General features: G+C 37.4%; 1 protein-coding gene across 3 annotated transcripts in view; it reads left to right on the top strand.

Annotated features, from left to right (window-relative positions):
* The window catches only part of Lrp1b (LDL receptor related protein 1B), a 1,962,444-nt gene that overhangs the window by 1,867,977 nt on the left and 80,165 nt on the right, over positions 1 to 14,302 (top strand). For all 3 annotated transcript variants that reach the window (XM_021192210.2, XM_029535926.1, XM_029535925.1), the window contains exons 78-79: positions 6,815 to 7,038; positions 8,396 to 8,502. In XM_021192210.2, the coding sequence (XP_021047869.1) occupies positions 6,815 to 7,038; positions 8,396 to 8,502 (331 nt within the window). The remainder of the gene's footprint in view (positions 1 to 6,814; positions 7,039 to 8,395; positions 8,503 to 14,302) is intronic.

Here is a 14,302-nt window from a genome sequence, read left to right as displayed (position 1 = left end):
TTCTTTCTGTCCTGAAGCTGTGTAGCTTCTGTGGTCCACACTCTTGCCTGTGCAGACTGGAGCCCAGAAGCTGCGTCCCTTCTCCAGGCTGCCCTCTAAATGGCAGTGGACTGGAGCAAAGATAGTTCTACTTCTGTCTCAGGCCAGGAGGCTGCTCCCAGGCAGACACCCCTCCTCAGGCGGGGAAAGGTGCTGGGTGCCTGATCAGGCCTGGGGACTGCCCCCGAGCGAATACTCCTCCTCGGGCGGGGAAAGGTGCAGGGTGCTGGATCAGGCCTGGGGACCTTGTTATTGTTTTATTTATACAAATTATTGGGTTGTATCCTTTATTTATTAATGTCTTTTCTCTGCTTTTTAAATTATTTTTTGTGAGATGATTACGTGATTTCCCCCTTTTACCTGATATTTTCTTTCTACAAATAATCTTATATTCCCCTATTTGCTCTCTTTCAAATCCATGACATGCTTGTTTAGTTTTGGTTATGTAACCTGATCAATCTGTATCATTTTAAAAGATTGTCTTGTTAGAACTTTTAAAAATGTATCCCAGGGTGTTTACTGCTATGTTCTCATTTTCAGTGAATTTCATGAGGTTTTTAAGGTTTTTCTGGCTTTCGTCTGTGATCCACTTCTCATTCAGGAATATATTGTTTGAGCTTTCATAGTTTGTATATTTACTAGAGATTTGTTTGCTACGCATTTTAGGCTTTATAACATTGTGTTTAGATAGAATACATAGAGTTATTTCAATTTTTTCCTTTCATTTTTAAAGATGTGTTTTGTATCACAGCATGAAGTCTTTTTATAGCCTCTTCCGTGATATGCTGCATAGAATGGATATTATTTAGTTAGAATGGTGTATCTGTTGAGTCCATTTAATAGATGTTATAGTTCAGTGTTAATATCTTTGGTTTCTTTGGTTATGAATTAAGTAATTAATTTACAGTTTGCATATTTATGTATTTATTGAATGATTGACTGATTCACCATTCAGATAATCTCTCTTATAGAGAAAAGGAGTTTTTAAAAATCTTCTACTAATTTTGAGTTGATCTGTACCTTTAAGTCCAGTTGAGACAGATTTTAGTGCATATAAATTTAGAATTATAATCTCTTATTGATTAATTGTCCACCGGATTAGAACAAAGTGCCTTATATTTTTCTGTTTAGTTTTAATTTCAAATATATTTCATTAGATATAATATCAACATTCATTTGGTTCCTTGTTTCAATTTTCTAAAATAAATTTACTTGATCTTTTCCCTTATGATGGTGTCTGTATCTAAAGCTAAGTTGAATTTCTTGTAAAGAAAAGAGAAATTGATTTTGTTTCCTTTTATTCCACATTTTAAAAAAATCTTATTGCTTATTTTTTTCTTTTTATTTCAAATGTTATCTCCTTTCCAAGTTAAACCTCCATCCCCTTTCCTGCCTGCCCCCTCTTCTATGAGGGTGCTCACCCACCACCTCCCACCTTTGCACCCTAGCATTCCCCTACACTGGCTAATCCTATTGAGTCCACACAGAACCAAGGGGCTCCCCTCTCACTGATGCCTAATAAGGTAATCCTCTGCTACATAAGCAGCTAGAGCCATGGGTCCCTCCATGTGTACTTTTTGGTTGGTAGGTTAGTGCCTGGGAGCTTTGGGGGTCTGGTTGGTTGCTATTATTGTTTTTACTGTGGGATTGCTAACGCCTTCAGCTCTTTCAGTCTTTCCCTAACTCCTCCATTGGGGTCCCTGTGCTTAGTCCGATGGTTGACTGTGTACATCTACATCTGTATTGGTCAGACTATGGTACAGCCTCTCAGGGGATAACTTATTACCAGCAAGGACTTTTTGGCATCAGCAATAGTGTCTAGGTTTAATGTCTGCAGATGGGAAGGATCCCTAGGTGGGCAGTCTCTGGATGGCCTTTCCTTCAGTCACTGATCCACTCTTTGTCCCTGAATTTCCTTTGAATAGAGCAATTCTGGATTAATATTGAGATGGGTCATCCCATCCTTCAACAGGGGCCATGCCTGCCACAGATTGTGGTCTCTACAGGTTCTCTCTCCCCTTTATTGGGTATTTCGATTAATGCCATCCCTGTTGGGACCTGGAAACCTCTTGGGATCCCATCTCAGAAGGGAAAAGAAAATAATCACAGGAGTCAGAGGGAAGGAAGGAGACAGGGGGTCGGGGGTCGGGAGAAGTGGGCTGGGGGGTCGGAGGAAGGGGGTCAGGGGTCAGGGGAAGGGGGAAGGGGGTCGGGGGAATGGGCGCATGATCAGGTATGGGAGGAGACTGGGGAGAAATACAGAGGATTTTGTTTATTAATTTGTTCAACTAACCTATTTTTTGAGGATGGAGGCTTGAGACCATCAAAATTTAACAGTATTTTTGAAAAGTGTGTGCTGATGATATTCTATTTGTGTTACTTTGTGTTTTGTAACAATAAACTTCAGTTTGTTTGTTTTTTTCATTCCTTCTTTCTGTTCTCTTTTGGCTTGGACAATTTCTGTCTTTAGTCTGATGTATTTCATGCAATATTCTCTGTAGGGGTAGTTTCATGGGCACAGTTCATTTTATCCTGTTTATATCATGGGAAAAGAGTATATCCTCAACTAAGGCAGACAGTTTTGAAGGATGTGGAACTCTACCTTGACAGCCATGATATATTAGAGTTTGCAGTTATTGTTTATAGTAATGTAATTACTAACATGTTTTTACTGCTATTAATTTCATTTAGCTCATTATGGCCTCCTTAAAATCTTGAAAACTTTGACTAAGTTTAAGATTGTATAGCTGAGTTATATGTCCTGGTGCACATTTAGGTATTCTTTGAGAAATTTTTTATATTACTGGTGAACTTGGCAAAAGGTAGAAATGGATAATATGCTATCATTGCTTTTCAAATTATTAACAATTTTGTGATGAGATGTGGGCATTTATAGTACTTCTTTTTGTTACTATGCCTAGTGTCATTTGCCTTGCCTCTTTTTAATACATGTTCGTCTCATACTAAAGCTGGAAATACAATGAATGTCTAAGGAAAGGCCTACAGCTCGAATATGGTACAGGTAGGCTAGTATGAGGTGACTTTACAGACTAGGTCACTAAATTTTCTGCACCTGGAGCTGATCCTCTGCCACAGCACTCCATACTCAAATACCACCAGGAGAGCTGGTCTCCCAAGAGTGCTGGAACACCTGTGAACACAGGTAACACCACAACTTCTACTCAAATTCCTGGTCAAATTCCTGGACCATCCTGGAGTCATCAGGACACAGGAACCAAAGAACAGCAGGGGACAGGGTCCTTCAGATTTCCATATGCACCCAGTAGCTGACTATGTGCCACAGCTCTGCATACCTTAAATCATCCCAGAGAGAACTGGTCCCCCAGGAGTACTGACACACAGGCTTGAAGGAGGCATAAACCACAGTCAGAGATAGCTTGACCAGCTAACACCACAGATATCAAGAAGGCAAGAGGCAAGGGCAAGAACATATGCAACAGAAAACAAAGCTACTTAGCAGTTCTCCTACCACAGTGAGCCCTGGATACCCCAACACACAAGAAAACCAAGACTCTGATTTAAAGTCACATCTCATGATGATGATAGAGGACTTTAAGAAGGACATAAAGAACTTCCTTTAAGAAACACAGGAGAACACAGGTAAACAGGTAGAAGCCCGTAAAGAGGAAACACAAAAGTCCCTTAAATAATTACAGGAATACAACCAAACAGGTAAAGAATTGTACAAAACCATCCTGGATCTAAAAATGGAAATAGAATCAATAAAGAAATCACAAAGGGAGACAACCCTGGAAATAGGATATCAAGGAAAGAGATTAGGAGTCATAGACTCACAGAATATAAGAGATAGACCAGAGAACCACAAGTGCAGAAGATACCATAGAAAACACAGACACAACAATCAAAGAAAATGCAAAATGCAAAAAGATCCCAACTCAAAACATCCAGGAAATCTAGGACACAATGAAAAGACCAAACCTTAGGATAATAGGTATAGAAGAAAGTGAAGATTGCCAACTTAAAGGGTCAGTATGTATCTTTCACCACATTATAGAAGAAAATTTCCCTACCGAAAGAAAGAGATGTCCATAAATATACAAGAATTCTACAGAGTTCTAACTAGATTGGACCAGAAAAGAAATTCCTCCTATCACATAATAGTCAAAACACCAAAAGCACAAAACAAAGAAAGAATATTAAAAGCAGTAAGGTGAAAAAGGTCAAGTAATATATGAAGACAGACCTATCAGATTTACACCAGACTTCTCATCAGAGACTATGAAAGCCAGAAGATTCTGGGCAGATATCATACAGACCCTAAGAGAACACAAATGTCATCCCAGGCTACTATACCCAGCAAAACTCTCAATAACCATAGATGGAGAAACCAAGATATATTCCATGACAAAAAGATTATACACTATCTTTCCACAAATCCAGCCCTAAAAAGGATAATAGATGGAATGTGGGAAGGTGTAGAGAATTTTAAATGGGAGAAGAAAATAATATAATTGCATCATAGTATTTTTATGAAAGCCTTGAGTCATAATGAGGAATGACCTCCTCTTTATCCTCCTCCTTCTGTAAATAAAACTCTATCTACTGTATCAGTTAACGCTCAGTGTTACAGGTTACTCTCTTCAATAACATGCTTAAATTGCTTCCATCATTCCATGGGAATTGATATTGTTACTGATGTTATCAGCATTTCAGTTATAGTTAATTGAATATAGCAAACTTTGGCACAATATTCAGCTTTAGTAGGTCAAACAGGAGGCATTCCTTGATTTTGAAACCAGAAGACAGAACCAACAACAGAAGTCTGCAAGCAGGGATACCATCTTAAAACCTCAAACAATAAGAAAGTCTAAAATAGTCACATAGAAATCCTTTATCCATTAGTCTCATAGAATTTTCTTAAATGAAAATTACCTAGATGGACCCCAGGGAGCAGAAAATAAAAGATCAGTCAGAAACTTTACCAAAGCATTAAGGACTTTAAAGAAAACAGGAACAAACATCTCAGAATAGATTTATATGTGACACACTACCAGGAACCATTGTGCTTAAAATAAATGTCAGCCCTTTTCAGTTTTCTAGACATGTACTTTATACTAGAAATTTGAACTAAATTTGATTTGTATTTAAAGAATTTACTCTTGGTTCAGTCATCAAAATAACAATTACCTTGAAAAAGTATCGCTAAATATGACTTCCATATTCTTTACGATGTGAGGGATGGATTTTCATAGATGACAGTGGCTTGAGGTTATGCTTGTAAAACTAGAGAATAACCAGCATTTGCAGCATAAATGAAGTAAAACAAAGAGACTAATTTCAAAAAGGGAGAAGTTGTATGAAATTTTCATAGTTTTGGCAGTGATATTATTAAGACAAGAATTTGAGTTTGTATGTTTAAAGCTGATAAAATGAATAGTAAATATTCGCTTATGATCAAGGTGGATCATCAATGTATTTTCTTCACAGTAAAGGTTTGTTCTGCTTGTTTATCAACATAATAAATATTCAATAACAGACGTTAAATGGTGTAGAATAGCAATTTCAATTTAACACCTAGTTTTTCATGTTATTATGATTATGATTTACATTGACATGCAATATGTTTCTCATTTGGTGATAAATTTACTTTTATATTCTGATAATCTAGCCGATATAGTTAAAGTAATGCATGTTTTTCACTTGTGCTGAGTCCCTGATACCACAAGAGGGAAATTGCTTCTGGGATCCATGATTTATTGAAGGCAACCTCCTTTCTCTTAGGAACTACTAGTCAACAGTGCCTTCGAACTACTGTTTTTAGATTGTGTGTGTGTGTGTGTGTGTGTGTCTGTTTGAGATAACCACTTTTTTCGGTTAGTGACTAAATTATTCAAAAGACTATTATAAATATCAATTTTCCACTATGAGCAGGTCCAAACAGGAATCACCTGAAATAATTGTTTCTCTTTTTGGTGTGATACTCCTTGGGAATCTCTTCTCCATCTCATTGTGCGCAATAAACCTGACCATGTCAAGTTAATCACTATTTTAGGTCCATTCAAAGTGATAAAGTTAGCTAAATCTTCAGAATATATATTTTGCTTACACTTTCTATGAATACTTTTCAATTTTCTCATGATAAACTCTGTAAAACCAAATAACTAAAATATTGAAGCTCTCACACAGATGTTTCAACCTTTCTGAAAACATACTGAAATGTTTTTTACATTTTTTATTTGTTAAAGACATTTCTATGTTTCAGAAATCCAGAAAACCCTGTACTATCTCACATTGCTAAAATTATATATTAGTGAAAAGTCCTTGAATAAGATTTTCTAGTAGTATATATTTATATCTTAGTATTCAACGATTATATTTCTGAATAAATATTAAAAAACTGAATGGGTATGCTCTAACTGACATGAATATGAATGTTTGCAATGTTTATTGTAATGGCCTAAAATTGTAAACTATACAAATGGATACAAATAGCTGACTGCTACACAGATCATTATATCTTCATAAAATAAAATTACATCCATCAATAAAGACATTGGTAACTGATACACTTAAAAATATGGGTAAATTATATGTGTAACAATAAATAGAAGTTAAGAATAGAAGATACTGCTATTCTTTAATGGATATATTGACTCTGTAATGCTTGAAAAATCATGTAATAATATCTAGAATATCCATTAGTAACCCTACAATTCTAATGTGTCGATACAGAAAAGGGTGCAAATTTTCTCCTGAAAATACTGTTTTGTATTTTTTCCCATTCCTCTTTTAGTGTCCTGAATTTAAAAGACCTCGAGACATTGCCGTTGACTGGGTTGCAGGAAATGTTTACTGGACAGATCACTCCAGAATGCACTGGTTCAGCTACTATACTACTCACTGGACCAGCCTGAGGTACTCCATCAATGTAGGACAGCTCAATGGTCCCAACTGCACCAGACTCCTAACAAATATGGCTGGGGAGCCCTATGCTATTGCTGTAAATCCCCAACGAGGGTAGGTTGATTGCTTGGTGTTTTTGTTTCTCAATACAATATAAATATTGATATTTATAGATTGTGTTCTGTAATTTTTTTTCAAGGTAAAACAGGTTTCTGAGACTTGAAAATCTTCATACTGCTCTCTTAGAACTGTTTCCTTTTAAATTTGTTGACATCAAATATTTTTTTTATAAATGTTTTCTATATTATGCATTGAGTACAGGTATGAGAATCTCTTTTCTTGTCTCTGTGTGTTTGTGTACGTTGATTATAAACAGTGGAATTGACAGGGTAATCACATGACTACTACCTTTAAGCCGCAATTGAATGTGAAACATTAAATGTATTAAAAGGACTGCTTAGAGATTCTGAAGATATCCTTTTTATGGTATTAGATGAAAATTCTCCACTCAGTGTTGAAAAGAAGAAGCAAATTTTAAATGAAAGTCATATATATATCAAAAATAATCCAATTACTAGAACTGTAGAATATGGTATCCACTAAATGAGAACTATGTCCTTTCAAGTGACTTAGCGCTGCCTGTGGTTTTAGCATTTGGAAGGTAAATGTAGAGGGATCTGGAGTTCAAGGTCAGCTTCAGCTATGTAAGGAGTTTGGAGCTAGCCTGGGCTTTCCTATCTGGAAAAGGAAAGAGAAAGAAAATAGTACTCTGTCAGTTTTTTGGGGGGACCATGCCAATAAAGTTAAATTAACATTATTTTGTTGAAAATAGATTTGTCTCTCATATAATACATCACAAATAGTTTCCCTTTCTTTCATTCCTCTCAGCTCCCCTCTACCTCCTGTCAGGATTTTATTCATGCACACAAAGTATTTTAATCATTTTGATATTCCATTCCCCATTCTGACTCCTTTTAGACCCCTTTCTCACCATGTCCCCTTCCAATTTCATATCAGTGTTTTTTTTTTAATTTTTATTTTAGCTTTGCTCACACTTATTAGTGAAGTCATCTGTAGTTAGTTGAATAATCTATTATTACAAGAAAATCTCAAGTGAATAATCTGTCACTATATAAAAAAATGATACTTCCAAGTGATAGAAACAGTGTTCTCTAGGTTTTAAGGAGTTTTCAGAACTAAGAATTGTATAACAAATAATAAGCTACGATATACATTGTTAAATATTGTATCTCCAAAACTTACATTTGGGTGACATTTTATTTACAATATTGATTTGCAAAACTCTGGGTTGAAGTTGGACATTGTATAGTTTTCAGGTTGGTACAGGAATCTGCTTACTGAGGGGACTGAGTGATTCTGACACATGTGACCTGAGAAGTTACTGGCAAGTGTATGAGACAGCGTCCACAGCACTATCCCCAAACTAATCTCCTTGACCTACTCTCTCTAGGATGATGTACTGGACTGTAATTGGGGACCACTCCCATATAGAAGAGGCAGCAATGGATGGCACTCTGAGGAGGGTTTTAGTTCAAAAAAACTTACAGAGACCCACAGGTATGACACATTCAGCACATATTAAATATGAAGCAAAATGCTAACCATATTAGTATTAACAAAGTTTTTTCTAGTTTTATTTATGAAATAACTATATCACGAGAAGACAAAAATAATGTGAAGTATGATGTTATTAACATTAACATTTTCTATTCTAGTTTACCACACAAAATTCAGGTTACTATCATTCTGGTAGGAACATTATTGAGCATTATTTGAAAACTGCATAAGTTGTTAGTAAATTCTTACATGAGTAAAATTTTGACAGATTCCAGCAATCCATTTAGGTATTATCACAGATATAAGTTTAAGTTACTGAAATATGTGGTAATATTTATGGAAGATGTCAATTGAAATGAACTAAAAGGTGGTGTCAAATCTAACTACGTTCTGTAAAGGCCAGGTTTCATAATGCCTGTATTTTACATTCCGGTCTTTTTATTGCTATTCTATTCTTCCTCCCTAAGGTTATCTAGGACTCCTAACACTGTTCTCTCAGCACCACCTTGATAAAGCTGACTTATCTGAATGCCCACTGAATATTCCAATAATTTGCTATATCTTATGAAACCTTGATGTTTAAATAATAATATATTTACAAACTCTAGGAATCCAAAGATTCTGTACCACCCATGCTACTCAGTGCACTCCAGTTAGAAGAACAGAATGATTGTTCATATGCATGATTTATTTTGATTTTTATTTATGCTTGGTTATCTTTTGTACTTTAAAATAAATATGGGAGTTACATTTCATTGACTTTAAATTTGTTTTGTGAATTACATTGTTTTTATTGGTTTTACTCTTTATGGAATTGAAAAGGTTGAGGGATTCAGTCTGTCATCATACATGTGTCTTTCAAGTACCACGTGCTTCTGGAGCTGAAGAAAAAGTTTCTAAACTCAGGAAGCTTGGGCCAGCTATTGTGAAACTTATGCCATAGTAGAAATTATACTGCATACTTAAATAATTTACACAGTTATAATTAGTATATAGAAAAGAAAGCACTATAGAATGGATATCTATTTGGGATACTATTTCATTATGGTTCTCCAGAAATTGATTCCATATTTTGTTACTTAAGGAATAACCTGCATAGAGGCAGCCACCGATGTTAGATTTTGTTCACTGTGACTGACACAAAAAGGAAGGTTATTTTTGCTCAGGGTTTTAAAACTTGCTAATGAAAAGCATTGCTTGAGTCTGAGGTAAAGGGTAATAACATGGTGTTAGCAGTGTTTTCCTGATACTACTCCCCCAATGGAAGAGATGAAGCAGAGAGAAAAAAAAATAGCCAAGGACCATGTGTAACCTTGAAAATCTTGTTTCTCAGTTCCCACATTACAACCTCCAAGAGTACTACCAGGTTTCCTTTGTGTTACTACAATAAAATATTCTGACCAAAAGAAAATTATGGGAGGAAATTGCTTGTCTGTTTGTTGATACATCTTAGCCACATTTTCACCTCTCCTCTCTGCCCAGTCCATCAGCCCCATCTCCCCTTTTCCCTGCAGTTCCAATCATTTCTCCTTTATCTTCAGAAAAAGCCATGCCTCCCATGGATATCAACCAGTCATGACACATCAAGTTGCAATAAGACTAGGCCCCTTCTCCTATTAAGACTGGAAGGGACAACAGATTCAGAGACACCCTGCTTCCAATATTAGGAGTCCTACAACAAGCTATACAACTCTAAGTTATTAACAGAGGTCCCAATTCAATCCCATGCAGGCTCCATGGTTGTCAGTTCACTCTGTGAGCCCTTATGAGTCCAGACTAATTGATTCTGTGTATTCTATTGTGGTGTCCTTGACACCCCTAGCTCCTTTAGACCTCCTTCCACGTTCTCTGCAGGACTCTCCAAGTATTGCTTAAACTTTGACTGTGTGTTTCTTAATTTCTTTACATTAGTTTCTGGATGAGTCCTTTCTGATGACAGTTGGGCTAGGCACCAATCTATGAATATAGCAGAGTATCATCTAGGAATCATTTTATTGACCTTTTCCAGTCAATGTTGATTCTATGGAAGTACTCTGGCTATTTGAGCCTCTGATTCCTGGTCTTTCAGGCAGTGTCAGAGGCAGGCTCCCTCTCACAGTCTGGGTCTCAAGCCAGACCAGTCACTCATTGGCTACTCATACAATTTCTGAATCAACTTTACCCTAGCCCATCTTGTAGACAGGACAAACTGTTGGTTCAAAGTATTGTGGCTAGGTTGGTGGCCTAGTCCTTACACTTGAAGTCTTACCTGGTTACAGAAGACTGGTAGGTTAAGCTCCAGATACCTCATTACTCCAAGTATTAGCTAGGGTCATCCTTAGCGATTCCTGGGATCTTCAGTTGTACTAGGTTTCTAGTTTCTGCTAGAGTGTCTGCCCATTCAAGTTTTCTGTCCCTCTGTTCACCCCCTACCTGATTCTATCAGTTCCCATCCCTATATCTCCACCCTTGTCCACTCTCTATTTCCCTTTCAGAATAAGATTAATGTTTTTCCCCCATTGTACTGGCTAGTTTTGTGTCAACTTGACACAAGCTGGAGTTATCACAGAGAAAGGAGTTTCAGTTGAGGAAATGTCTCCAGCTGTAAGGCATTTTCTCAATTAGTGATCAGGGGGGAAAGGCCCCTTGTGGGTAGGACCATCTCTGGGCTGGTAGTCATGGGTTCTATAAGAGAGCAGATTGAGCAAGCCAGGGGAAGCAAGCCAGTAAAGAATATTCCTCCATGGCCTCTGCATCAGTTCCTGATTTCTGACCATCTTGCATTCTGTATCCATTCCTCTATTGAGGGACATCTGGGTTCTTCCAGGACCACCTTTCAACTGTTGCACTTCCTATATTTCCTCCCTGTCCCCCTGTCTTCATGTGGATGTCCCCCCCACCCCAGCCAAAACTCTAAACTCCCTGGGTTAGGTGTATCTTCTCTGACTGAAGCCAGACCTGGCAGTCCTCTGCTGTATATGTGTTGGGGGCCTCATATCAGCTAATGTATGCTGCCTGGTTGGTGGCCCAGTGTTTGAGAGATCTTGGGGGTCCAGGTTAACTGAGACTGATGGTCCTCCTACAGGGTTGCCCTCCTCCTTAGCTTCTTCCAGCCTTTCTCTAGTTCAGCCACAGGAGTCAGCTGCTTCTGTCCATTGGTTGGGTACAAATATCTGTATCTGACTCTTTCCACTTTGTTGGATCTTCTGGACTGTGGTCATGTTAAGTCCCTTTTGGTGAGCACTTCATAGCCTCAGTAATAGTGTTAGGCCTTGGGATCTCCTCTTGATCTGGATTCCACGTTGGGCCTGCCACTGCTCTTTTTCTCAGGCTCCTCTCTATTTCCATCCCTGCAGTTCTTTCAGACAGGAACACATATGGGTTAGAGTTTTGTCTGTGGAATGGCAAGCCCCTCATTTACTTGATTCCCTGTCTTTCTACTGGAAGTTGGCTCTGTAAATTCCCTCTCCATACTGTTGGGCATTTCATCTAAGGTCCTTCTGTTTGAGTCTTAAGAGTATCTCACCTTCCAGATCTCTGGTCCTAATTTCTTTCTTAGCCCATTTATCCTTTGAGTATAGGAAGGCTAACGATTTGTTTCAGTTGATTTTATATCTGGCCACTTTGCTGAAGTTGTTTATCAGCTGTAGGAGTTACCTGGTGGAATTTTTGGGGTCACTTAAGTATACTATCATAATATCTGATAATAGTGATATCTTGACTTCTTCCTTTCTAATTTGTCTCCCTTTGACCTCCTATTGTTGTCTAATTACTGTGGCTAGAACTTCAAGTACTATATTGAATAGGTAGGGAGAGAGTGGGCAGCTTTATCTGGTCCCTGATTTTAGTGGGATTGTATCTCTCCATTTAATTTGATATTTGCTGTTGGTTTGTTGTATATTGCTTCTATAATGTTTAGGTATGGACATTGATTTCCTGATTACTCCAATAGTTTTAATATAAAGACTGTTGTATTTGGTCAACAGCTTTTTCAGCATTTAATGAGATGATCATGTAATCCTTTTTCTTGAGTTTGTGTATAGTGGATTATGTTAATGGATATTCATATATTGAACCAATCTTGCATCCCTTGGATGAAGCCTATTTGATCATGGTGTTAATATGTTCTTGGATTCAGTTTGATTGAAATTTATTGAGTATTTTTTGCATTAATGTTCATAAGCAAGATTGGTCTGAAGTTCTCTTTCTTTGCTGGATCTTGTGTGGTTTAGGTATCAGAGTAAGTGTGGCTTCATAGAATGAATTAGGTAGTGTTTCTTCTGTTTCTGTTTTTATGGAATAATTTGAAGAGTGTTGGTATTAGCTCTTCTTTGAAGGTATGATTGAACTCTGAACTAAAGTCATCGGGCCCTGAGCTCATTTTAGTTGGAAGGTTTTTAGTAATTCCTAGGATATTAACCTGTTTAGATAGTTTACCTGCTCTTTATTTAACTTTGGCATGGGCATTTTTCTAGAAAATCATACATTTCATCTAGGTTTTCCAATTTTGTTGTATGTAGGATTTTGTAGAAGGATCTGATGATTTATTGAATTTTCTCAGTTTCTGTTGTTATGTATTCTTTAATTTCTTATTTTGTTAACTTAGATACTGTGTCTGTGACCTTTAGTTAGTTTGGCTAGTATGTTATCTATCTTGTTGATTTTTCTCAAAGAACCAGCTTTTGTTTTTGTTGATTCTTTATATCATTCTCTTTGTTTCTGTTTTGTTGATGTGGTCCCTGAGTTTGACTATTTCCTGCCTTTTACTCCTCTTGAGTGTGTTTTCTTCTTTTTGTTCTATGGCTTTCAGGTGTACTATTAAGTCCCTAGTGTAGGATCTCTCCAATTACTTTACAAGGGGCCTTAGTGCTAGGATTTTTTTCTTAGCACTGCTTTCATTTTGTTCCACAAGTTTGGGTATCTTGTGTCATCATTTTCATTGAAGTCTAGGAAATCTTTAATTTCATTTTTTATTTCTTCTGTGACAAAGTTATCATTGAGTAGAGAGGTGTTTATTCAGTTTCCAAGAGAATGTGGGTTTTCTGTTTTGTTTTGTTTTGTTTTTGCTTTGTTTTGTTTTTGGTTTTTTTTTGTTTCTGTTTTTGCTTTTGTTTTGGTATTGATGTCTAGCCTTCCTCTGTGTTGAACTGATAGGATGCATGGGGTTATTTCAATCTTCTGTGTATGTTGACGCTTGTTTTATGAACAGTTATATAGTCAGTTTTGGACAATGTCCCATGAGGTGCTGAGAAGAATGTATGTTCTTTTATTTTAGGGTGTAATGTTCTGTATATATCTGTTAAATCCACATGGTTTATAACCTTTATTAATTTCACTGTGTCTCTGTTTAGTTTCTATTTCAATGACCTGACCACTGGTGAGAGTCAGGTGTTGAAGTCTCCCAGTATTATTGTGTGGGGTTCTGTTGGGAACAAAAATAAGAAAGGGTCCCTGGGGAAGGCCATGGGGAAGAAGGGGGTAGAAATAACCCTCACCTGACCAGAGTTCCTGTGCTTCTGGATGCTTTCCACTCAGCCCCTGGGTGAGCATCTAAGTCTCTGACCCCACTCCGTGAGGGGTGGGAAAGGGGCAGCCCCCACCAGCGACCCCAAGGTGACTCCTGTAGCCCCAGGGTTATAGGAGAGAGGGATGAGGGAAGAGCTTCCCAACACTGACCAGAGTGCTCAGGATCTTGATGGAGCAGAGACTCTGTATGGTTTAAGAGCTTTATTATAGAAATGCAGAAATGGAGAAAGAGAAAAGGGGGGGCGAGAGAGAGAGAGAGAGAGAGAGAGAGAGAGAGAGAGAGAGAGAGAGAGAA

The sequence above is a fragment of the Mus pahari genome, chromosome 3 (genome assembly GCF_900095145.1).
Source record: "Mus pahari chromosome 3, PAHARI_EIJ_v1.1, whole genome shotgun sequence".
NCBI lineage: Eukaryota > Metazoa > Chordata > Mammalia > Rodentia > Muridae > Mus > Mus pahari.
The sequence above is the reverse complement of the archived record's forward strand: the minus strand, read 5'-3'. Positions and strand labels throughout refer to the sequence as shown.